Consider the following 27,668-nt stretch of genomic DNA (forward strand, 5'->3'; position numbering starts at 1 on the left):
AAAAATATTTTCAAGTGCTCTAGCTTCAAGTCCTAAGTGGCTGGAGAAATAAATGGATTTTCGAAGAGTAAGTTGATTAACTACTAAAAATCCTGCTGATATCCAGTCGTATCCTCTAAAATGAGTTCTGTAGATTCGGTACGGTTCGTATCGTAGATGGAATTTGTACAGAACTTGTGCTATTCCTATGTAATTTCTCCAACTGCTTGAAGCGAGTTTCATATATTAAACCTAAGGCGATTCAGCAACTGATTTTTCGAACTTAGGAGGCAGTTATGTACCTTTGTTTATTAAAAAGTTTTTCTTCAATTTTAGAATAAGATGTTTTCTTAGGTATTAGGAAATCTCAGAGCTCTTTTTCCACACCTTGTACATCATTTATATATTCTATAGAACTAAAGGTATCAATAAATAAATTTGTACTAATGACCCATTATTTTAATAATTTTTGAAAGGTCGTTAATTAAAAAAAATCCATTGTTCAAGCTACGTTTTAACCGTTGTTGTATTACACGGACTCTCTATTATACATAGAAAATAGTAATTTTGCTAAACTCAAAATTAATTAAACTTACGAGTAGGACGCCGAGAAAAATTCTCAAAAGTTGAGTACTAAAGAAATGTCAAATTTCGCATTACTTATTTCTGAACACGTATCCCCTATTATTTTCTTAATGAAGAAAACGTTTTGAAAGGAATGTGAAAGGAAAGAAATGAGAATGGAAAGTATTTTATTTATTTATGTAAGTGTCATTTAAAAGTGTTGTCACTGAAGAACTGAAAATAATTTTCGCATACAAAGAATTTGTCCCACATCATTGCCCGTAATGCCGGTCACGCAAGCGCTCGCTCCGATGTCCAGGTTTGCAGTCCCGAAACATCCTTACCTTTGACAGACGTGTGACATTGCATCAGACTGGAGGTGGTAGTTGTTGCGCAACGGTGATTTTTTCTGTTCGACGTTCTCTATCCGAAATTGCTGGAACTAGAAACATCAAACACGGCCCATAGATCGCCACTGGACTGTTCTCCGGAAAAAAGTTTATCTTGAGTCCGTTGGATGGTGAAGACCGAGGTATGAGCTTTAGAAGTCATGTACGACTCATCAGAACTGAAAATACAGCTTACCAAATGAACAAAATTTTATACAAAAGTTTTATCAAAAGCATATATTAACGAATTAGGAATATTCAGAATTTCACAATATGAATTTGTAAGATGACATTATCGAAATTGTTGTCGATGTAATAGTTATACCACAGTACATATCTAACATAACTAACTTCAATGCCTGGTTCACAAAAGCTCTAAACTGACTTCTATCCTTGGCCAACTGGATCCAGTTTCTACTTTGTATTCATATTTCTGCGAGATCTATCATAATATTGTCGTCCCATTTGCGCCTAGGTCTTCCTAATGGTCGTTTTCCGGTTGGTCTTCCAGTTGTGATTTTGCAAGTGTTCCTAATTTCTTTCATCCTATCTACATGACCTCCCCACCTGAGCCTCCTAGACTTATGACCCAAACAATATTGGGTAAACCATATAAATTATGTAGTTCCTTGTTATGAAGTTTCCGCCGTTCCCCTTTTTCGTTTCTCTTGGGTCCGAATATTCGTCTCAGGATGTTGTTCTCAAATACTTTCAATATATGTTCTTCCTTCCGAGTTAGCGACCATGTTTCGCAACCATACAGAACAACAGGCATGATTATCGTTTTATATATTTTAAGCTTCAATTTCCTGGACAGAATTCGCGACAAGAAATTTCTAAGCTATTATGGTCGGATCAGCAGAATTGTCTTGATATTGAGCGTGATAAATTTTCGTTACATGCATCACTAAAGAGATGTCAATTAGGGTCAAAGTTTGGCTGTCCTGACGCTGGTGGTTCACTTGCTAGGTGTGGTAGTTTATCAAACTTCTCAAATAATTCAGGTGTGAATTTTAAAGGGACATCCTTTTTCAGCAAGGCGTATAAAGGTGCTGTCAATTCGGAAAATTTTTCAGTATGGCGATGTCTCCAACCTAATACAGAAGGCTGTTTCAGCCTTATGGCAGTGAATTACAGATCCGTGCCATAGGGCGTAAAACCCCGTTTCCACCAGCGATCATGTTCGATGTGAGAGCCCCGTTGGAGGACGATTGCACGACATCGTAGTTTCTACTGAAGGAGACCTCTATTGAGCACTGCCTGATCCAATTTCGCCCACTCCTCCTTGCACACTTTCCAAAGGCCACCAAGTGCGGACGCTTATTGATGTTCCGTTTGAGGAGGTCGAAAGCGCAGAAGTCCATAGGAGATGCATCTGGTGACTTGACGGGGATGTCGCGAAATGGGATAGCCTTTACACCTGTCTCCTGTACCATACGTGCCATGTAGGCCACCGTTCGTTTGGCAGTATGTATGCTGACCTTGTCCTGGTGGATGAACACTGTCAGTTTTATTGCCATACAAAGGCGGTGCATGTTGGCGATAGATGGGGTCCAGTACATGCTCGATATAATACGCTACATTCACCTTGACATTTGATGGCACCCGGTGTATCGGAAGCTTTCCTTTTACACAGAAACCCGTCACTACCATAAATCCCTTTGGAAAACTCTCCTTGCAGGAGCAAACCCACTTTCCATGATCGGTTCCATCACTGCGGCGGTAGTAAATTGCACGCATCTGCTGGGATCCTGTCAAATAGATCCATGCTTCATCTAAGGTGATCACATAACGCCATTTGTCACCTGCCAGGTAACCTTCATACAGCCTTTTTAATGTCCCCCGCCGTTCTGCAATGGACGTTGGCTTCAGAACATGAACCCGCCGCTTATGAGCACTTCTAAGTCCCAAATTGTCGCGTATGATTCGGTGTACAGTTGCAGTTGACCGTCCAACACGCCTCGCTATGTCACGTTGGGTGGGTGGGTCCTCCTGGGTCCTAAACAGACGGACCTTGGCAATGACGTCTTGATTGCATTGTGGAACCGGTTGCTTCTCGGTTGCTTCTTTTGCCCCTTTTGACGAGCATGGCAATAGTTTGCTCTGGGTTTGCATTGCGATAGATGGCTGCATTAATTCCCTTATCACACTGTGAAACCTTTCTTCTTGCACAGTGTTCTTATTCGGCTATAGCTGTAGCCTATATCAGAAAGTGCTACGGTGTAGCCCTCCCAAAAAGGGTCGATTTTCGGCAGCATTCTGATCACACACGTCTCTCCTCTGCACGGATTGTACACAAGTGTCTGGCTATTCCGTACTGCGTGCGGCACTATGCTGACGGGAAACTAGCGCCTCTAGTGGCGACTGAAAATTGCTACCATAAGAATGAAACAGCCTTCTGTATTCCCAGAAAGGATTTTAGTTGTTTTCGGGTCTTCGGTACTGGGAAATTTCTAATAGCCTCGTTTGACTTTGGGTCAACTTGTATTTTATGACCACTGATGATGTGTTCTAGAAAATTTATTTCCTTAAGCAAAACTTACACTTCCTGAAATTTAAGAAGTTCGCTCGAACAAAGATATCAAACACACTTTCGAAATGTGCGAAATATTCTTCCAAACTAGAAGAAAACACAATACGTCGTCCAAATAGTCAGTAAGAAATGACCTTGTGTTCATATTAAAGAATTTGTTCATTGTTTGTTGGAATACCGCAGGAGAGGACCGCAGACCCATGGGAAGTATTTTCATACAATGCTGGCGGCCTAAATAGACGAAGGTGGTGTAGGTATAGGACCATAGTATGCTGATGTACAATCAAAAATGAAAATATATTTGCACCGGACAGAGGAGCCAATATTTTGTAAATGGGTTCAATATGAACTTTAGGTGCGATCACCTTCTTGTTCAATCCCCGCAAATCAAGGACTGGACGAACGCCTCCAGAAGATTTTCGCACTCAGTGCATGGGGTTACGATAAGGAGAGGATATCTCTTCCGCTGTACCATGTTGCACCCATTTTTCAATCTCCTCCTCGAAATCTTTTCTCATTGCCTGAGGAACGCTGTACAATTTTCCAACTACTGGTTCTTCATTAGTCAATTGTATCTTGTAAGTTTCTGTTCGAATCCTCTGAGGATCGGTATTTTAGCAGCAAATATAGTGATCGTGACTTCGTATCTTCATCTAAATCCGCTCTATTGTTCACGAAGTTCTTCAATTCTTCTTCCGGTGGTTCCGGTGTTCGAACATGCTCATCATTTACAGATGGTTCAGAAACTATATAAAAATAACAACTATCGTATGTGGAATTCATATTAGATAATGACAGCTGCATAAATGTTGGTTGAGAAACATCAATGGTTACGGATTGGCCTACGTTATATTCAAGAATAATCTTCTGATTTCCATTATTAATTATACGTTTGAACTTTTTAAGAAAAGGACTACCAACTAATAGATCCGGTATCATATTTTAACTACAAACAATAGAACCTCAAACAGATGATTTTGAATTTTAACATTAATTATCTTAAGTTAACATGGGACTTGGGGCGACTTTACATTAAGTTTTCTTTACCCGTAAACGTTCTCAGACATAAGTTTTCTTTACCCGTAAACGTTCTCAGACATACGTCGGTTTAAGTTTAGCTGAAGGAAATTTATCGGTTATTTGTTTCTAGACTCTTTCCGACAATAAATTAAGTTCAGTTTCTGAATCGAAAAGGCAAGTTAACGGAATACCTCCAATACTAACAGATGGAGACGGAAAACAATAATCTTCAGGGTTCATATTTCTATTTGTATCTTCATCAATTACAAAGTATAACTGAAAGTATGGTTCTGGATCATAGTTACAGCTGATTCCAAAAGTATTTTGTTTAGTAAAGGGTAGATGTTCATTGACGCAACCAATTTCCCCCTTTACAATTGGTTGCGCTATTTGTTTACTGGAGTGTTAGGGTTGTTTAACGTAGGCGATATGGTAGAATGCTGCTCCAAATTTCCAGTACCTGAGGAAGCATTTGGTTCGTTCACACTGAAGGTCTGTGTAGCGCTACTCTTTCCGTATGGCCTATTCCATGGCCTAAACCCATAATAGCTTCCTCGGTATGGTCCTCTTCTATTACCATATCTCCAATTATTTCCTTGCTGACTATAACTCGAAGTTAACATGGGACTTGGGGCGACTTTACATTAAGTTCATTCCAAGCAATATTCTTCTGTACTGAGGAATCAGTCTGAAATCGTTTGACGTAATTCACTTTTGGAGATCGAAGGAAAGGTCTTCTGTTCTCTCGGTTGTTACTGTATCTATTAAACGTGATGAAAGTATTATTACCTACTTCTTCTATATTTGTTAATCTCAGCATTAAGTGATTCAAGTTCTTACTTGGTGTCTCGTAAGATTTTCGAATCAGCTGGTGGAATACTGTTTAAAACTAGGTCCATAAGCTCGGCATCATCATCGGTAGTACTCAAAATACTCTCATATTGTTCAGCGAGATCCGACGCAAAAGCAGAAACTAAGCTATATCTTGACTTGTTATAACGCATGTGTTGTCTTTTCTGGGTGCGTTCTAGACAGTGATAAGTACTGACGCGTAAAGACTTTAACAAAATCCTCGTAATAATTAAATTCCTGCCATAAGCTTCTGAACCAAGCGCCTGCGCTTTTTGTTAGGCATCGTTGTGTTATGACTAGGTTCTCTTTTTCCTGTAGCTGAAACAATTCAATATTTTGTGTCAACTCCTCTACAAATGATTTTGCAGCTCCGGATTACTGTCCATTAAATTGTGGAAAATCACGTGAATCTTTATATTTGATCTTAGTTAAGCACGCAGATGAGGTATTATTTCCGGAATATTTTGATTATCAATTGGTTTACACACCAGATTTTCCGGCTCGTGCTATGAATTTGACGTATTAACTACCGGCGTATATTCGTTATTAATTGGTGGCGAAGAAGCATTACTATAATTTATCATTTGATAGCTGGGGACGGTGTTTACGACATTTGGCCTCAAGGTTGGACTGACAATAGGCTTAAGGGTACTCACAGTATTAGAAATTGTAGTAAGAGCTGTTGTGTTAGTGGTTGTAACACTAGGTTGAACTACAACTGAAGCCTGATCATTTGAGTACTTTCACTTCTTTCTCAAATTTTACAACCTCGTCTTCATTTCATCCTCTAGTTTCCTCAAATTCTTAGAATTCTGAGTAACTCCTTTCTTTTTCTTCGTTTTTCTGTATTAGATTCTCCAATCTTGACTCGGAAACTTCCTGACACTCTACGATATCTTCCAGCTTCTTTCCGATATTCTCAATAAGATGAGTGCGTTCTTCCCTGTGCTTAATATCTCGGATATCGTTGAGGATGTTATCCTGATTCGACTTCAGACATTCCTTTGGCTTTTTATTATTATCATTTATATAACTAGTTCTTGTCTCATCTCCTACAATTAATTTGTAATCCAATTCTTCATTTTGAAATTCATTTTCGAGTGCAACGGTAACAGCAGACTGGTTTTCCATAGTACCGTCAACTTCCTTACTCTTCACATGTTTCTTTCTCTGCTCCTACATTCAGGCTATTTCCTTCTGCAACATCAGTTACTCTATATTTCGGACAAAACCATTTAACATTTTCTCCACTAAGATGATCATATTCATGATCAGAAATTCCTACACATGAAAAATGAAACCAGCTTTGGCATTCATCACATTGAATGGTCTTTCCATCTTCCGACACATTTATCTGTTCGGCTGACACACTAATATTACAACAACTAACTAACTAACTCTATGGCCTATGGAACCCGGCGTTTAATAAGACCTCTGCATTTCTTTCTATTGCTCTCCTATCGTCTGCTAGTAAATTTACATCATCAGCATACGCCATAACCTGGTGAATCTATTCAACTTTAGGCCGTGGTTGCTATCTTTGATTTTCCTTATAGCGTATTCCAGAACAAAGTTAAATAATAATGGCGACAACGCATCTTATTGTTTCAGACCGTTTTCGACGTGAAAGCTCGTGGACAAAAATTTTCCTACCCGGATTTTAATTTGGGATTCATTTAAACATATCTTAATCTAATAGTTTCTTTGGTATTCCAAATTCTGTAAAAATCTTGTACAATGCTTCTCTCCTAACTGAGTCGTAGCCTTTCTAAGATCAATAAATAATTGATGTACCGGGGTATTGTATTCCCACTTCTTTTCGAGAATTTGTCGAATGGTAAATATTTGGTCGATATTTAATCGATTTTGTCTAAATCCGCCCTGATAACCTCCAATAATTTCATCTGCGTATGGGATCATTCTTGCTAATAGAATGTTTGAGAGGATTTTATAGGACGTTGACAGAAGAGAAATGCCTCGATAATTATTACAGTCAGTTTTGTCGCCTTTCTTGTGAATTGGAACAATGATTGATTCCTTCCACTCTTGTGGCAATTCTTCCTTGTTCCAGATAAGGAGAACGAGTTTCTGTATCTTGTTCCACAATTTTTCGCCTCCAACTAAAATTAACTCACCCGGAATTTCGTCTACACCCGGAGATTTGTGTTTCTTTAATTTTTTATAGCGATTTCTACTTCTATTTGGCTAGGTTCTGGAATATATGGTTCTGCGGTGTATATTTCCCTTTCTCCGTCACATTAGTTTTTGGCGGCGTGTTAAGCAATTCGTCAAAGAAATTTTTCTATCTATTTAAGATGCTATCTGTGTCAGTGAGAACCGTTCCGTCAGCTTTCTTTAATATATATATTCACGAGTAGTGGCGGCAGTTGGACGTTAAAAGTAGGGGGGGGGGGGAGACGTGATCTGAACAATTGTATATCAGTGACAGATTTCCTGGTTGTTTCTAACACTGTTTGATAAAGGGTGTATAACTAATAGGATAGTATCTTTCTTTACTTAAAATACCGTATATCGTATTTGTATTTTATTAAGTAAATTCATAAGAGCAATACAGGTAGGTACTAGTACTTTATACTCTTAAACAACGAAAGAGTAAGAGGAGATTTTAGTCCTTGCATATGAACATCTTAAAATTCTGTCTGGAAACTTGTGTGATGAGATTACTTAATAAATTTGAAAAACAAATAAATAGAAGGGATAATATTAATCAGAGTAATGATTAATGACGCTTGTTTTGCAGAAGTTACATTGAAACTGGGAATTAATGAACAACTTACGCCTTTTAATTCCACACATGCCATTAAATGAATGTTTTTACTCCTAGAAAATGAAATGTAATAAGTACTGCAAGCATATGCTATGACATTTAAAGAAATGTGCAATTGCAATATTAATTCCTTTGAATTGCAATTAAAACGCATTCCTGTAGCTCTCTTAACTCCACGGGAAGACAAATAACCAATAGGTACTAACGCAACGGCAAATATATGGCACCATTTCCTTCTATGAAACAGTAATACATACAAAACCTTTACCAGGGTGCCCACATTCTGGAAAATAAGTGAAAGTCAGGGAAACGCAAGGGAAGTAAAAATGTATCAGGTGAAGTCAGGCAAATGGCAGATTGGTCAGGAAAGTCAGGGAAAAATCGATTTAGGTCCATTGTTCAATTACTGAATTTACTGTATGAAATAGGGTTGATTTCTTTATTGTTACTTGATGCAAAATGTGGCGTTCTCAATGATGATATTGAGGGAGTTGTTGTTGAAATTAATTTTCTGCGAGAAACACATCTAAGTGCTTCCTGACATATTTGCTCAAAAGGATAGACGCTGTTTTAGAAGAATTGCATGGTGCCAAGAGGATATCTGGACAAGTGGCTGAGAACGCGAAAAAATAGTATCTCTAGCTCTCAGTGAAAGCTCAGACTGAATAATTTAAGGAACATTCGAATAAATTCATAGCCAATGACAGAGATGGTATTGGACTTGATGGGTTTTTTACTTAGTCTGAGGAAATGGGAAGAACTTCGTAGACTTATGGTCAGTTTTATGAAATTGTGTTTTATCTTCTTTCACGGAAATGCATTTCTTGAAAGTGGTGTTAAATAAATAAAATTCTCATTGTTGAAAACTTACAAGAAGAATCTCTGGTGGCTCAATGGATCATATATGATTCTGTGATGAGAATAAGAGAATCTTCAGGATTAATAATAACAAGAGGTATGATAAATTCAGTGAGAAGTTCAATGAGACAATATCAGGTGTATTTTGGAAAAGAAAAGAGAAATAAATGCTGGAGGAGAGAGCGAGAAGAGGAGAGAGAAACGGAAAATTCAGCAACAACTAAAGGAGCTGGAGGAAGAAGAGAAGTAAATTAAACTGCGGAGACAACAAGTAGTGGAATCAGATCAATGAGAAGAAAACTATGTGAGAAAGGATGAAAACAAATTTCTAAATGGGTTGCATTTAACAACTTCACCAGCAAAAGTATGTGTTACATAATGTGTGTGTGTGTGTTTTAATAATCAGTAAAATCATGTATGGATTGTTTATTACTATAGGCAATATTATAATGTTGTGTAATTGGTATTATAATGTTTAATTCTTTTCATGTCTTAAGTACTCTGTATACTGCACACTTTCGTTTGTAACTTTACATTTTGTGTAATATGTAGGCCTAATCAATATCGGCCTAACGCACATGTTTGTAAATTTACATTCCTTTGGAAAGAAGATTGAAAAAAGAAAGAAACAGAAGCAGAAGAGAACAAGGCCAACTATGGAGAGTGTGGAGGGTGGGGTTTTTCTTTTTTCTATAGTTTTAAGTTATCCAGGGGTCAGGGCAATGTGGAACTTTCGTCATGGAGTCAGGAAAAAGTCAGAGATTTTTTCTCCAAATTGTGTGGACACCCTGTTTACATTTCCAAATGAAACTATACAAATTAGGGCGTCAATTCAAAAAAGTGGGGGGAACAACTGCCCCCTGTTGACCCCCTAATCGCCGCCCATGGACACGAGGTTGATATCCTTTCTTAAATTCGTTAATCCCCTTATACATGTTCCGAATGGTTTTATTTTTGCTATTATCTTCAAGTTCCTTAATTTTAGCTTTCAAAAAATCGCGTTTCTTTGTTCTAAAAGTTTTGGATGTTTTCCGCGTGATGTCTACGAAATTCTGTGTAGTTATTTCATTCGGATTTTTTAGCTAACGTAATTTTGCCTGTTTTCTCTTCTCCGCTAGGTGTATGCATTCCTGGTAGAACCATGGTTTGTTCCTACGTATTTCCGCGTGTCCTAATTTTTCTTTTGCTGAAATTTTAATGCTATCTCTAATTTCAATACAAGTATCCTCAACACTAGTGCACTCCGAATCTTCTAAAACCAAGAATCTATTCGAAACTTCAATTTGGTATACCTCTCTTACCTGGCTCTCTTCTAATTTCTTTAAATTAAATATCTCCGTTTTATCGCTGCTACCAGGTAGTGATCAGTGTCACAATCAGCTCTCTAAACGACCGAACATCAATTATGCTAGATGGTCTTCTATTTACTAAAACGTGATCGATTTGTTTATGTGTTTTTCCGTCAGGTGAGGTCCAAGTATATTTATGAACGTCGCGATGTGGAAATTTTGTACTCTTCACGATAATGTTTTTGGATGTTGCGAAGTTCACGAGTCTAACACCGTTGTCATTACTTTCCTTATGTAGACTTTCGTTCCCTATAATCAGTTTGAAAAGATTCTCTCGTCCTACCTCCGCATTGAAATCCCCTAATAGAATTTTCATATGGTATCGCTGGAGTTGGAGTCTTTTAAATCGTCATTCTTATCTTCTGTTGGGGCATCTACATTTAAAACAATATCACACCACCTACCCTTAAGAGTGATAAAAGAAAGTTTATCATTAACAAATTCAACCCGCTTAATTGCCGATATTATTCGTTTGTCAACAACATGTACACTCATGTCCAAAATTATTGTCGCATGTCTATAGATATGTTGTTGTAGGAATATAATTTGATAACGATTTCGCCCGATATTTCTCATAATGTTCGTATGTGTATAATCGGCAAAGACATGTATGTGGCAAATTTCATGTCAAAAGAGCAGTAAATAAGAACAATAAAACGAAAATAAAATGTTCTTGTCCATTTAACAACATTTCATTTTACTCATTATAATTTTCGTATTTATAATTCTTTTCCTATGAAATTTACCACAAATACACATTTCCCGATTCTACACATAGTATCAGTATTAAAAGTATCCTGCAAAATCACGATCAAATTATATTCTTACAAGAAGACAGTTATAGATATGCGACAATAATTTTGGACATGAGTGTACATCTAATATTACAACATGTGTACACTAATTCACGGTCCACATTGTCCTTACTTTTAGAACATAACGCTTCTCTTTTTTCTCAAAATCTTCTACAGTTAGCTATTCCTCTGAATACAGTCTTCCCCTTTAAACATGTATATCTATTTCATAACAAATAAACTTATTTTAATTTAAGCGGCATTTACTTGTTAGTATTTCTTCAGAGCGTACAAGTGTTGTAACTTCTCGACGGACTCCTTCCAAATTCTTAGTTCCAAATTAAGGATACCAAAATCCTGGCTGTGGTAGTCATCACTGTCCTACCCTACTGCCCGTAATGCCGGTTACGCAAGCGCAGGCTCCGATGTCCAGGTCTGCAGCCCCGAAACATCCTTATCTTTGACAGACGTGTGACATTATATCAGACTGGAGGTAGTAGTTGTTGCGCAACTGTGATTTTTTTCTGTTCGACGCCCTCTATCCAAAATTGCTGGAACTAGGAACATCAAACACGGCCCATAAATCGCCACCGGACTGCTCTCCGGAAAAAAGCTTATCTTGAGTCCGTTAGATGGTGAACGACCGAGATATGAGCTTTAGAAGTAATGTACGAGTCATCAGAATCGAAAATACAGTTTATCAGATGAACAAAATTTTACACAAAAGTTTTATCAAAGGCATATATTAACGAATTAGGAATATTCAGAATTTCAGAATATGAATTCGTAAGATTACTTAATTGAAATTACGTTATCGGTGTAATAATTTCACCACAATACATATGTAGCATGGATTATATTGCTGAAATAAACCGTATTTGCAGACATGACACGAAATCAAATTTGACACACACAGGAGGTGGACAAAAAAACTCTAAAACGTTTGCAAAAGTGTGAAAATCATACCTAGTATGGTGTGGGGCCTCCTTTTGCGTCTAGAACAGTTTGGAATGGACGTTTACAGCTCTTGAATTGTGGTGTATGGAATTTTGTACCATTGTTCTTCCAAAACATGCTCCAGTTCCTTAAGGGATGCTGGGGGAGGGTGAGACCGAACACGCTTTTCTATCATGAATGCATGATGAATATCTAGAATTACTGGGGCCAATGCATCATAGGTTGAAGTATGTTTGCGAAACCCAGTTATATTATTATGCAGAATTTGATTATATTCTAAATACCAATTCAGACGATTAAGTATAAGCCCCTCGAAAATCTTATATGCACAAGAAAGTAATGAAATCGGACGATAACTATCTACTTTACCAATTGACTGTTTTGTTTTTGGAATCAGGATGATTAATACTTTTTTCCATTCTAAGGGTATGACGCTGGTGTTCCAAATATTGTTATAATATTTTAATAATAATTTGAGACCTTTTTCTGTTAAATTTTTAAAGTGAGAGTATATAGGTATAAGACCATCTAACCCAGGTGAAGTAGTTTTTGTGATATTTTTAAGTACAAGTTCTAATTCTTTCATCGTCAAGTTTTTATCTAAAACAGGATTTTGATTATAGAGTAGTTGTTTCTGTAATAAAAGTCTTGAGTTGTTAACAAAAGGTGGTAATAAGTTTTGATGGAAATCATCTATCCAATGTAATTGGCAAAGGTATAGAGGAGTACTCGTACTCGACATATTTTTTTGTGTATTTTTTCCAGAAATTCGAGATTTGATGCAACAGAAACCTATCAGAAAGTTGATTACAGAAATCTTCCCAACTCTGTGTTCTGATACTTTGTATTATTATTATTATTATTATTATTATTATTATTATTATTATTATTATTATTATTATTATTATTATTATTATTATTATTATTATTATTATTATTTTGATTTGGCTTTTTGTGCACAATAATGTAAGAATTTGTCTCTGGTTTTATTATTAATGAAAATATGGTAAGCTTTTTGTACCATATCTATATTTTGTTGGCAGGTTTGATTCCACCATATGGGTTTATGTTCGATTTTTTTCTTTTTGCTTATATGAATGTGCAGGTGTGATTGCTACAATTTTCTTAATGATAGAAACAGTTGATTTAATGAATTTAAATATATGTGAAGGATGTTGACCTAAATATTCAGATGATAAATTGGAAATTTTCCCATCCAGAATATGATGATAATCAGTCCAATTTATTTTTGAATGGATTTTTTGTAGTTTCGACTTAAATCCTAATTTTGTTGCATAATTATTAATGTCTTCAGTTGGAAAAAAATGAGTTGTGAATATAATGGGTAGATGATGACTATCGCATGGTTGAAGTACATCCACCATTCTGTGCCAATATAATAATTAAGTTTTGATAACGTTAAGTCTGGGACACTTAAGTCTGTAGAAGACATTCTGGTAGGGGCTCCATTATTTAAGTAGAGATATTGGGATTCTACTAATTTTGATAGAAATAATTTTCCAGCATTATCGGTTCGATTTGAACCCCATATAGTATGATGAATGTTCAGGTCGCCCCCTGTATAATCTATATTTAAGTTATTGTTTAATAGATAATCCCAAAAATTATCATCTATATGAGTCTTAGGTGGAATATATATATTTAGTAATTTTATATTATTTATTATAATACCTAGAATTTGAATGTTAGGAAAATTAGTAATATTTGGTAAGGAATGTGGTATAAGAGTAATTATTTTTTTTATACAAATAGCAATGCTTCCATAATTGTCTGATCTGTACTGGTTAATAACCGTGTAATGTTTAATTTGAAGATGGAATTTGGGATTGCACCAAGCTTCCTGAAGTAAAAGAATATCAGGATGAAAAGTTTGAATTAAGTGATGAATATGGTGAATTTTGCCCCTTGCACTTTGACAATTCCACTGAATTATTTTAAATCTGCTAAGTTAATTATATTCCATGTTAAGTCAATTAAAGAGATGTGTATATTGATGTTCATAAATTTTCTAGATGTGTATCAAATTTATTTGCTAGGGGACCATCAAAGAAATTCAATAGACATTTTCTAATTGCTTCTTAATATTTCTTATTAATATTAGTATTAATTATGTTATCAAAATTTTCTGCTTTTGATGTATTTCTAAAAGAAGTTGAAGGAATAGCTCTGCTAGCTTCTTGATACATTTTTTGGCTGTCCTTAATATTAGTAGTTTTTGGAAATGAATCCTGATTATAGTTTATCATATACCTATTGGTTTTCTTCTTAATTATTCGGTTTTCTTCATTTGTACTGAATGTTTTTATTTCATTTTGGTTAAAATCCTCTACTTGTGAACAACTATTTTTAGTTTGTTGAATTCTAGAATCCTTACCATTGTAAAATTGATTCCGAAAAGGAAAGGAATTTAGTTTTGATAGATCTGTAATGTTTCGTCTTTTCTTTTCTGGGGGTGACTCTATAATATTTATATTATTATTTGAACCTGGAATAGAGAATGTATCATATAACCTACTGGCATAAGTTAAAGTTGTGTCTGGTTTCATAAGCTTGGAATAATCTTTTGTTTCCAGATTATTGGAAAAGTCTCCCTGAAAATATGTTTGCATTGTATTAGACTTATCTTGAATTTTATTAACTAGCTTATTGGCTTCATTAAATGAAATTTTGTTAATTGCCATTAAATCTACAATCTTCCTCTGTCGTAGTTTTTCAGGACAGTCATTACTATCTGCCTTATGTTGTTGGCCTCAATTAATACCTTACTAGGATTTGTACATGTTTCATGCTGATGAGTAGCACCACAATTTTTGCATAAAGTTTTATTTAATCGCCAATTTCTTTTTAGTTGGCCGTATTTGTAATTGCATTGCCTAATTGATGGTATATATGTATCTACTTTTCTGCGTATAAAGTACAATTTGATATCTACTGGCAACTGTTGTGAGTCAAATGTAATTATAACTGTTTTAGTGGGTTGATGATCGCCATTCTGATCTTTACTGTATATTCGTCTAGCAGAAGTTACTGGGTCGTCACATTGAATGTCAGTTAATAACTGGTCCATTGTAATGTCAGTATCAATATCTCTTACTACCCCCGTAGTATATATCAGATTATTTGGTATAAAAGCTTCCCATTTATATTGTATTAATATATTATGATCTAAGAAATTGTTTGCTTCCTCACCAGATCAAAATTTAACTTTAAGTAAGTTTCTACGTATACCCTCTATGGTTTCTATGCCTGGGATCTCTGCTAAAAATAGCCTACGGCTAATGGACATTATATGTTTTTTTCCCAATTCTTCCGTTTGGGATTGTATGAATACATAGTATGGAGCTAAATGCGAAGTCTTATATTTATTCCTTTCTATTTGTGTAAAGTTCGTATTTTTATTTTTGTAATTCGTTTTATTTTTATTTGTAAGAGTAGATTTGTCTGAGGACATATTCTCCTTGTGAGATAATACCGGTAAATTTGTACTTGTGGTTGTGTTAACTACATTTCCAACTTTTAACATATTGGCCTCATTGGGATCCGCCATATTAGTTGACGTTTGAGAATCGGAAGTGTCTATTGAAGACAAATCATTTTCCTCATCCATCTTCCCACTACTACAATAAAACTTATCTAACTACATGCAAACTTATATAATATCGATATCATGCAATTGACTTGGAAAGTTTGTCTTAAATCTAAGAGGCAATTATATTATTGTAAATATAAAACAACACACAGTTAACTCGATTGGAGTATCATCTAACGAACTCAACGCCTAAACCTATTTGTTTTATCTTAATACTAAAAACCATGCACTTGAGGTGCTTTTATTATCAGTTATAATATTGGTCCACCGTATGTAAAACTATGCATTCACTGCACTTTAAACAAATGTTTCATCCAAGGTATATAAAATAACCTTCATTTTTTTTTTTTTTTTTTTAATGAAACACGTTGTTCCCTGTGACAGTACCAGACACCATCAACACTCTACCTTGCAGAACTTTTTTTTTATTTATTTATTCAAACTTTATACATTTTAAAAACCATTTAGTGTATGTTATTTAATTTTAACTTGCTTTATCTTTTTCGTATTCAGGTGCAGAATTTATGCACATGTAACTTATGCTTGAAAACACTGTTATAACTAGAAAACAAATTACAAGTTCATTGCTTTAAACTGGATTAATACTGAAACAAAACATGAAACTAAATTAAAGAAAATAAACTTAAATATCAACATACAATACGAAATGGTACTGACATAGCAACTGTGCAGGTTCACAATGGTGCTGATGCAACAACTGTGCAGGTTCACAATGGTGCTGACATAACAACTGTATAGGTTCACTTTAGTGGAGCAGTAGAAATTGTATCTTCCATTCAGCTAAACAGTGGTTGCTAGTATGTTGGGCCACTACAATTTTGCTTTTCATTAATTATATATATATGTATATATATATTCAATTTAACATCATCTACACTAATCACAAGTTATATAATAAATGATATCCGGTTTTGAAAATTCTATAACGTTCCTTCGCGTGATATATATAACGTGATTTTCTGTTGCAATTTTAGCAGAAGAAACGAGATTTAAAATGAATAAATAAAAGAATTAGAGTATATCAATCATTACAGTAGCATTACCATGCAAGATCCGTCAATCGTAATACAGATAATCATGAAATTTGGTTCAATCTTCGACATAACTGTGTTAACAAAAGCAATTTGTAATAATCTGTATCAAAAGTAGCTTTTAGTATTGAAAGCCGATTTTAATAGCACACTACGTTAAGAATTTTTGTTATTTCAAATTAGTTGGTTTTATTAGTATTACTGTATATTTATTTCTGTATTTATTTATTCAGGTTTTGAAGAAAGATTAAACGATTTTAGTGATATGCATTCTACAGAGAACACCCGTGTGGAATTTCCAGTGAAGAAAATGTTTATCCTTTTCCCTAAGTCTTGCTTCATCCCGCCAGTTTTCAGAGAGGAAGAGAAAATGGAGGCAGTGCAGGTATTTAACAGTTTCAACGGTAATTTTAGTTGGTATGCCCTTCTGTAGGATGTCTCAAAAGTTAGTTAACTTTAACTTTGAAAACGTAAGTGATGAACATACGGGTTTTCAGTGATTATTAACCTTCTGTGTATATATATATTTTTGAAACCCTTATCGCGGATACGTGTTTATGCATAGACATTCAGTGTGAAAGGAAAGATGTCAAGATGAAACAAAAATTCAAAGTGAGATAAGTTGTGCATTACAGAAGCATGAACGGCCTTGGATAATTTTCAATAGGGTTAATTAAATAACTCAAATATTAAAGATCGTACATTGTGTCCGGGAAATTAACAACTAGCAGTCTCAGGTATACACCACGTGAAGGAGTTTGGTTTGTATAGTGTTATATTCTATCAGTTCATATTGAAGCTGGAAATAGTAGATTTCTACCACTTCCCGTTTCAGTAGAGAGGGTAGAGTGGAGATGCAACACACTCTTGGGATGCTTAATTGATTACAGAAAATCGCTTCTCGCTATCTATTAGCTGATGATTTTTTGATTGATTTTTGAGTTTAACGTCCCATTGAGCACCGAGGCTATATGAGACGTGGACTTTAACATGGAATCCGAGCCACATGAGCTCTTGTAGGGAATCAAACCCAGGTCTCCCACGCCAAAGGCGCGTACGCTAACCGCTTAGCCACGAAGAGCTCTGCTAGCTATTAGCGTTTTACTCTATAACGATTACCATTAATACCGTAAATGGTTGATTTTCTACCACTTCCGGTTTATATAGGGAGATTGGAATAGAGATGGAATATGTTCTTGGAATACTTAATTAATTGAAAAGAATCTATTTTTTTTTTTTTTTTTTAGCGCTTTCGCCCTATAGTGACTAACATAAAAACAGAAATGATTGATTTTTATTACTTTCGGTTTGAATATCTCCTCAATCAACGAAAACGATTCGTAATTTTTGACCGTCTACATCCTGACCAAATTTGGTGATAATTCATTAAATAGCTCTTCAAATTTTCCTCCCGGACGGACGGACAAACGTGGTAAATATATCAAGGAGTTTTGGTAAATTAAACTCCTTAAAAATTGTACCAAATGTTTTCAGTGTTCGTTGATATTTTTATAAATAATTTGTATTCGCTGTGTAGGGGAGGTTCCTACTGTATGTGAAAGGAAAATGTACATGCAATTTTCACTTCTGAAATTGTGCCGAATTACTCTTCTTTTTGAAAAACACAGTCCCTGCTTCTTAAAAGTGAAGCCAAGTTTGTCACAGTTTGAAAACTGAGGATTTTATTTATGTTTCCTCTTAGAAGAGTTCCACAGGAAAGTTATTAACTACCCATACGTTTCGAGTTCAGCAGCGAATGAAAGTCTTTCATAAAGATGACAGTAAATATTGAAACAATTTGATTTTTTTTTTAATTCTCCGGCTACAAGATAAGATCTTTTATACTTAAGTTATTCATTATACAGAGTGGCCCAAAAGTAGGTATACAATCCTGCATTGATCAAGTACATGACATTTTAATTTATTAAGATAATGAATTTATTTGCTTCGGTCTATTCCGAGTTTAAGGCATAAGTGAAAAGGGATTAAGAACAAATAATGAAGAAACTAAGTCAATACCTGTGTGAGTCTCAATAAGTAAATGATATAAAATCCCATGAGCTGATCAGTACGGGACTATGTACCTACTTTTGGGCCACCTTGTATATCCTATAGCAACTATTATCACTTATAGGAATAAGTAAAGTTGGTGGCTGTTTAATAATTGAGAAAAAGAATGATACATTTCCACTTGAAAAGTTGACCATTATGGCCTTATTAAGGACCATCCCTGAAATTCATGTTCTCCGAAATTACGAGATTCGCTGATAACACTGAAAAACAACCATCATGGCTATCAGTGATATTTAGGCCGTAGAAAAGAAAGACAGTAAAAATTCGTTAAAAAAAACTTAATATAGCAACATTGTACAACTGTCACTTGTTTCGTAAAATTCACCAGGAGAAAGAACAGTGACAGCAGAAAGAATTCATATTGTTCGTGTGATATGATTTTTTTTTTTTTTTTTTTTTTTTTGTGTGTAGCTTAGGCACCATGAGATACTCTGTATTTGTAATAAAAAGAGTATTTATTATTGAAATTTGTGTGTGAATTTTTTGGTAGGAAACAGTGAAAGTGAAGTTTGAAATAAGACTTCCAAATACGAAGGTGCCTAATAATAATCTCCTGTGTGGTGAATGAGTTTGGTGATACGGGATCAATGAGTGATAAAAATAATAATAAAACAACTCTTTCCCTCCCAAAATGATAACAAAATATCAAATAGCAATCTGGTTATTATTCCTGGAAAGTCTATCCGTGTAAAGTTTCATTACAATTAAGTTTACTCAAATCTGGCGTTCACAGAAAAGTTCACGATATTGTTTCAGTTATAATCTTCATCTGCTACGCAACACCAGCTTGAGTTTGCAGAAAATAAGTGTGATGCGTAATTTCGCGATGCCTATCGTTAGGTCTTTTTCAGTATCACTTTGACGACAAAATTTATTACTCTATTGAAAGTGGCCATGCAGGATAATTGATTGCAACAGGATAAAGGCAGCGTGCAACATGTCTCGTGAAATAGTAAACATATGAAGAAAATCCTTTTTTGTCATTTCACAGTATGAAATGTTATCTTCTCCGAACTGAAATCTCCGAATATGATTGGGAGTATTTGAAAAGGTCAGGGTATAAGAATAGCCCAATAATTTTGAAGGAACTGGAAAGAAGTATCGTTACGACAATAGAGAACATTAGGAATGCAGCTCTTCATAGGATTTCAAGGAACACGATAAAATTTGACAATTTTGTTTGAATGAAGCTGGAGACAGTTTCAACACATATTGTAAAATAATTGATAATCTTACAGAAGGCCGGTCCTTATTTATTAAAACGAATTTGAATAATTCTGAGAACGCTGTGTGATGTGCAGAAAGGTAGTGCATCAAGCTAGCACAGACCTTTCCTATACAGGATAGTGCAATAATTAAACAATGTTGTCCGAGGTGTTCATGTATAAGAAGAGCATCACCAATGTTATAAAACGTAGTAAGCAAATACCACCAAAACAAGTAGTTTGTTCTTTAATGGCAAGAAAAAATACCGTATGTTCTACAATGGCAAGAAAAAAATACCGTAAGCCGAAACGTTTAGCGGATGTTGTCCGACAAATGGACAACAGGAAGAATTCACCTTAATAAAGAGTCACTCCCAATATTGTGAGACCAAAAATAACTATTCAAAGGATCATTAGCTAGGATTTACAGTTTAATATAAAGCATAATTCACGTGTTCAGTGTCACAGTAAACAAAACATACAAACAAGATATACTGCAAATGGCTTTATGACCTGTATTTATCGGGTGGCATACGGTAAAATGTTTCAGTCTTAGATCAGACTTGGATATCCTGCCAACTTCGAAGCACATTCGTGCTGTTAACTACCATTCCCAGGACATCAAGCACCGGGAAAATTAATTCGTACATCCCGCGAAAGTTTTCTCGGCAGCTTCATGGTCAAGGCAGGCTTCTGTTGTAAAAGCAAGCTTCCACAGCACAAAGTTGCATCAAATGTCAAAGTAAATGCAGCATACTATCAACAGTATGTCTTCTCTCCGTAGTATGTTTGGTATCAAAGTTGTACATTTAGGAAGACAAAAGGTTCATCCACACAACTCGAACAACTATTCCATACAAGTCCCTTATGGTATATGGAATGGCATTTTGGCTACAGTATATATTATTCGGATATCGTCTGCTGCATAGATGGACTTCTGCGCATTTGGGTGTGTAGGAAAAGCAGTTGCGAAACATTGTCCACATAAAGTATCTGATTAATAGAAAATGTGCCTGTAGGAGTGGGACAAACATGATCGGACAAATCTCAAGAAAAGCTTCCTCTGATGGAAACATCGGTGTCTTAGTCAGGGTTGTCATATAGAACACAATCGCTGATGAAATATGCTTCACGGCGTAGTGTAAAGCTAGAGATTTCGTTTCCATAAATATGGATCAACCGTCTATAGCAGGGTTGCCAAGTATAGGTACATTAGTTTCTTTTACGATAAATAGCTACTTTTTCTTTTTCTTTTTTTTTTTTTTTGTTTTGTTTTGTTTTCCGTCACAGTACTTCATTGTTCATCTATTGTGTCCCCTCAAACACGAAAGTATTGCAGCGGACCTCGTAATTTCGAAAAGTCGTATTTTGTAGGTAATAAAGAAATAAACAATCAATTGTGTGTGAGTGAAAATGTATCCTGCCTTTTTCAATATGATTAGATAACCGTAAACTTTTTCATCCCAAATGAAAATTACTGAAGACAAATCCACACTTGTACGTTACGCATAGTTTTTATCGTTTTGTAAACTTTGACTTCTTTACTTTCACTCTGAGGTCTACACAGAAGCTAGTTTTTATTATTCAAACTGTGAACATACTGTAAATAAAGGCTAAAAACCAGTAGAGACTAATATGTTCATCACTTACAATTCAAAAAATTGTAACTTGGTTAAGTAACTTTTGGAACATCCTGTAGTATCAGTGAAATATTTTCTTGTGTTAACCATATAGGATAGCCACTTATTTTAAGTTCATTTCTCTGTAAAATATATATTTTTAAGCAAATTATTAATATTGTGGAATTACAAACTAAACCAACATTTACTAGCTGAAATAAACTGTTAAAAAGGCATTAGTATTCACTAGCGAACTGTTAATGTCAACCCCGTTATAAAGGTTAGTCATTTGGTATTAGCATTGTCATCAAGAGGCACAAGAAGATCTTCTGTTGGAAAGTGTTGCACTCTAAGATCTTGAGTGATCTTTAAGGAAAGAATTAGTTTTGCTTGTGTGCAAACTATGTCTATATATCTATTTATAGATATTAGTAATTTACTGAAAAATACATTTTAAACGAAATAAACTTCTAAAAAGCGAATTGCTTTCCTTTTTTGTTTTTGCAAACTTATTCGGTCGCATTTAAAAATTATTGGAAATTAAAAAAAGAAAAGAAAAGAAAATCGGAAAATTTGAACCACTCTTACTTCTCCAGAAGCTGTTTACTCGTATCACTTATTCTGTGTGTGGAAGAAATATAGCAAAAGTATATACTGTACAGTATAACATCTTTGCGTGGTCTATCTTGGTTCAAAAAGAAATATGCAGCTTATATAAAATTGGACATCTTACAGAATATAAGTAGCACATACCCGTGTCTACGTGGTTTCACGGTCTTGTGACGAAATTAATCAGACAGCAAAGGTAGAGAGGCGATTAATGAACGTGGTTTTTCTGCATTCTTTATTCCTTTGAAATCTGTCTTGCAAATCTACGCATCAAAATATGTCACCTATGAGTGCGAATGGAAAATTTCTAAGAAAGGTGAATGTTCAGGTTCTCTTTTAAACATGCTCATTGTTAGGTTAGTTTTGGCTAGAAATACTCATCTATTTGAAACCTGTGTCAATTACCAAAACAGGAAAACAGTTTAAGTGATATGTTTTAATAATAGAATTGGTGCAAAACTGTCAATTTCGGTTATAAAATAAGAAATGTAAGTGCTGTGATAAAAACACATGGGATAAATCGACCAAAACTAGAAATGAGAACTAACTTAATAATTGATTAAATTTAGGCATCGTCCTTAAGTCACGGCTATATTATTTGATTGAGTCAGGGGTAATGCAAGATTAATCAGTATATCAAGATTTTTTAGTGTACGTTCTTAGTTGAAACTTGATTTTAATGTACAGCTTACCCATTTTCAAAGGAAACTTTTTGATTTAGTAGTCACTGAAAGATATTTGCATCTAGAAAATTATAGAATTGCTAGTAGTGAGTCGTAGTAGCAGTATTCAATTTTCTACCATATATAACTTCTTTCTTTGTCTTTGTGCACTTTTCAGCCTCTTGAAGTAGAAGTACGAAACCGAGCTGGTGTGAAGGAACGCACTTACAAATCCACTGTTTATAAACTGTTTCCAAACAGAGGCAGTATCCTTGGGTCAAAACCCGTATATGCAGTAGTGGAAGGTGCCACTCCCATCATGTCTGTCTACAACACTTTCGAGCGATCAGAAGGAAGTGCATGTAAGTTCCTAATATATAAGTTAAAGATATTCGATGTATTTATAGTTTGAGATTGTAATGCATGTACTTTATATTGATGGTATTCTTATCTATGTATATATTGATCACTTTATTGGTAGTATGAATATTGTATTCTATGGTTTATAACTTATTTGTCTTAGTGTAGTGAAGCTCTTTGTGGAATTAATTTGAATGGACTTGCATATACAGTACAAGTATAGATGTTGGCATTTTGTTATTTCACCTAGGAGGAGAGGTTTTTCTTGAGATATTATTGGTTACGGATTGGATCTGTGTACCTTTATATATCTACCATCTCTACTATACATTTAAAGGAGAATACCTTCCATCGAGATATATCTGGATTCTATACTGCCTACAAGTGGGTGATGCTTGTTGCAGTTTCGATATTATGAAGATATATATTTATTATCATTCCCATACATTTACATTGACGAAATATAAAGAGGACATTTTATGCGCTTTCCATATGTGAAAATTGTTCTCACCATCTTAACATCAAAGAATGCTACATCCTCAAAAGCTGATTCAAGTTACTCGCGTCCTTGATAACCGTATGGTTCTTAGACATAACATTTGAATTGCTACAAGACTATGTAGCAACTATCGACGAAATATTTACCATTCGCCAATACTCGAAAAAAAGTGGGAAAACAATTCCCCGATACATTAACTATTTATTGACTTTAGAAAGGCCTACGATTCGGTTAGAAGAGAAACATTATACAACGTTCTTACAGAACTTGGAATACCGAGAAAGCTAATTAGATTAATTAAGATATTTCAGTGTAAAATAGTTAACTAGTTATAAAACAATAAAGCTGTTTTTTATTTTATTTTATAGTGTTTCCAGCCCATCACAAGAAATTGATAGCTGACGATTTATATCACATTCTCGGTAGGATTATTGAAGGTGACCGCCGCTGCAGAGATTTGTGTGTGCTTCTTCAGTATGACGGTAAGGATAGTGTATTTTGGATCTTTTCCTTTAATAAATATGCTAGTATGTTCCAGTAGTTTTGTAATCTATGTAACGAGTGCCTGATCTATATTGATAGCACAGGTTAGTTTATTTGCTTCTCGTATTGAATCCAATAATATTTAAACTAAATTCGCTGGCGTTAAAATGTATAAAAGACTATGGTGAGGCAGATGCTTTTTGTTGGACGGTGTATCGTTAGCACATTGAGTCGCATGGCCGCTCGTTACAAGATTTGAGTTTGCTTGTGGACAGAATACCATATAACTGGCATGTTCCTTTTGTCCATCAACCTTACAATTGCGAGCTTCAGGTTGTTTCTGAGGATCATTGTTAACTGAGCCATCCTGAGATTCTTCAGAATTCTAACTTCGATAATTTTTTTTTCTGACTGAAGAAGATCGTCAGAAAAAGTAAAACTACTTCAGTATGTGTAATAAGAATAAAGTAAACAGTTACATCAGGCGGTTAGTGGGATACTATTTCCAAAGAAGTATCGCTGATCCCACTGGTGTTTGATAAGACAAAGCCCTGCCATGCGCTAACCATTGGATTTTATTTCAATGTAGTGTTGAATACATGTAGAGGCAAACTCTTGTATGGCTAATTGTTAGTGTTCTTGTTCTTGGTTTTGGTACAAAAGCATATGATTCTTACACCACGTTAGTTGAAGTTCTGATTCTCGTGCTAAGACGGAACGTTAGAACTCAATCAGTCAACAGGCATAAGGGACTGTGTAAGAGTATCGCAAAGTGTTACAAACTTACGACATACTCTGCTGTAACTGAGAAAGGATAAATATTTTAAAGTATATAGCTGTCGTCTCGTGTGTGTGTGTATAAGATTCGATTCCTGCATCTGAAAACCACAAAATGTCCACAGCTCTAGGAACAAAGTACAGACATTTAAGCAGAAATCTCACAAGTCATGTAGCTAAGTCAGTTATTATTCTAGACTATTAAACTGGGTATACACCCATAAACACTGGAAGCTGAACTAAAAACCATTAATTTTGAAAACAATTTAAAACCATGTAATGTACAGTTTTTATTATTTTTTATTATATTATTTTTAACGCGGTATCATGCTCCGAACTCCCTGCATTTTAATCATTTACCTGTCTCTTCTCGTACGGAGGGAACACCGAAAGTCACAAAATATAAATACATTGTTAAAGAATACTGACTTTAAAAGTGAGGGAGAGTGTGGCTGTTCATGGCACGGACTGGATAGTGGGTAGCGTAATAATTAACGCATCGACACGGTACACCGAAGATCCTGGGTTCGAGTCCCGATCCAATCGTGCATTTTTCACTCTTTCTATATCATGGTGTGTTAAAAATCGGTTGTTTTATCTAATTATCAATATAATGTAGAAACACATCTTGAAATATTGGAGAGTGCACCTGAGAACACTTTTGAAAGACACTGCAAAATTAGCCCAAGAATCACGCGAATAACTTCTCTATAAACACTATAGTTTTATTATGACTTACGTACCAAATTAACAATAAGTTGGGTGTCTACTTGTATTGGAAATACTTAAAGTACTGGCAATCTATTGGAAATTTGTATCGATACTGAAAATACTGAAAACATACTGGAAATTATTGTTTCGATATCCTTCAAAATGGCTACCTCATGATCTAAGTGTAGGTAGTAATTTTGCTAACTGGCCAGCCACTGAGAAGCAGCTAGTTCGAGAAAAAAAATGGATAGTGTTTATAAGAACCAGTATTTATTATATAACATAAAAAATAATGCAAACAGAAGTGGACCGTTTGAGAAAAATAATGAAATCGTAACCTGAAAATGGTATCTTTTAACTTCTTTTATATGTAATTTATATTTATTTAATATTTGTGAAGTGTCAATCAGTGTCGAAGCGTAATCCCACAGTAACATTTTACACTGCCATCTAATTGCTTCTTATCATCTGGCCAACCCTTGTAATACAGATCCAAAATTCTACTTAACACAGGGTCTAATTTAGTTGCTTCAATGAACTTCTAACATTTTGGTAGGCCAAACCTTAAATTATTGATTTACGCGTTTAAATTCTCTTATTGGAAGCACATTGGCATATGCACCTGTGTCCAAGTTAAATGTGATCTGTTCATCTTCCACCTGAATGGTTTCTTCCCATTCTTGCCTCGTTGACATTACAATGTGAAATATTGACACTTCTGATAAATATAGGACATCACTTGCATCCTTCGCTTCCACTACTTCTTCCTGTATGCACTGGACTTGTTTAGCCTTGCACTCCACTGCAAAATGATTAAACTGTTGACAGTTTCTGCACTGTTTACCGAACGCTGAGCACTGCGCTTTCTTATGTACTGTGTTGCACTTCTTACACTTATACTTATTATTGTGAAAACGCGGGTTCCTTGCACTTTGCTCTTATTTTTGTCCTCTCCTGTTGTCCACGCTTTTCCTGGCGGAGCTGATTTTTTCTCACTTGCACTTTATCTTCGCACTTCACTAACTTGTTTGTTTTGTATGGTATCCGCTTGTTGTTTGCTCAATTCCGCTGCACGTCCCATTTCAATAGCCTTATCTAGTGACAGTTTTCCTGCACGCAATCCTGTAATACCTTATCACGTATTCCTAACACAATACGATCTCTTATTACACTGTCTGTTTGGTCACCAAATTCTCACGTCTTAACCAGTTTCTTTAAACCATTAACGAATGATCAAACAGTTCTCCTTCATCTTGCACTCGGGAGTTAAAAACATAACGTTCTATGACCACGTTTTTCTAGGGATTGAAGTAAGTTTCGAAAGTTCGAACAACTACTTCGTACTTCGTTTTGTCTTCTTCACTTATTTCAAAAGTATTATAAATTTCCACAGCTTCTTCACCAATTACATTCAGTAATATTGCAACTTAGGTGGCACTGGACCTTAAATCTTGGCCGCTTGCAGTCATATAAATATCAAAATTTTGTTTGAATTTTCTCCAATTCTCACACAAATTACCGGTAAGACAAAGTTCCTTCGGGACTTTCGCTGACTGCATTTTGGCTAAATGACAGTCTTACTGTTAAAAGATGACTGACTGCGCCATGTATCGTTTGCTATGATCATTAATTAATACGCTTAAGTGTATTACACAAGAACGTATTTATTAATAATTTCTAATTCACATTACAGCGAGCACACACAGACTATCATAACTTCACACTGTCAATGTGGCCAGAACCTTGACAACTATTGCATCCATTATATACAGATGGTGATCAGAAAAATGGAAACACCTGAACGAAATTGCAACTTACCAGATTAATATGGTGTCGGGCCACCTTTCGCCTTCAGAACAGCCTTGATGCGACGTGGGATGGAGGCATAGAGGTCGTGAATGGTAGCAAGTGGAATTTTACACCAT

The 27,668-nt window shown here is 35.2% G+C and overlaps 1 protein-coding gene across 1 annotated transcript in view; it reads left to right on the forward strand.

Moving 5' to 3' along the window:
- Positions 1 to 27,668, forward strand: part of LOC145680698 (stimulator of interferon genes protein 5-like) — a 103,751-nt gene that overhangs the window by 53,526 nt on the left and 22,557 nt on the right. The window contains exons 3-5 of the mRNA XM_081751613.1: positions 16,979 to 17,130; positions 23,092 to 23,275; positions 24,141 to 24,254. Of these exons, the coding sequence (XP_081607739.1) occupies positions 16,979 to 17,130; positions 23,092 to 23,275; positions 24,141 to 24,254 (450 nt within the window). The remainder of the gene's footprint in view (positions 1 to 16,978; positions 17,131 to 23,091; positions 23,276 to 24,140; positions 24,255 to 27,668) is intronic.

Source organism: Thermobia domestica, chromosome 3, assembly GCF_964235325.1.
Source record: "Thermobia domestica chromosome 3, izTheDome1.hap1.1, whole genome shotgun sequence".
NCBI classification, from domain to species: Eukaryota; Metazoa; Arthropoda; class Insecta; order Zygentoma; family Lepismatidae; genus Thermobia; species Thermobia domestica.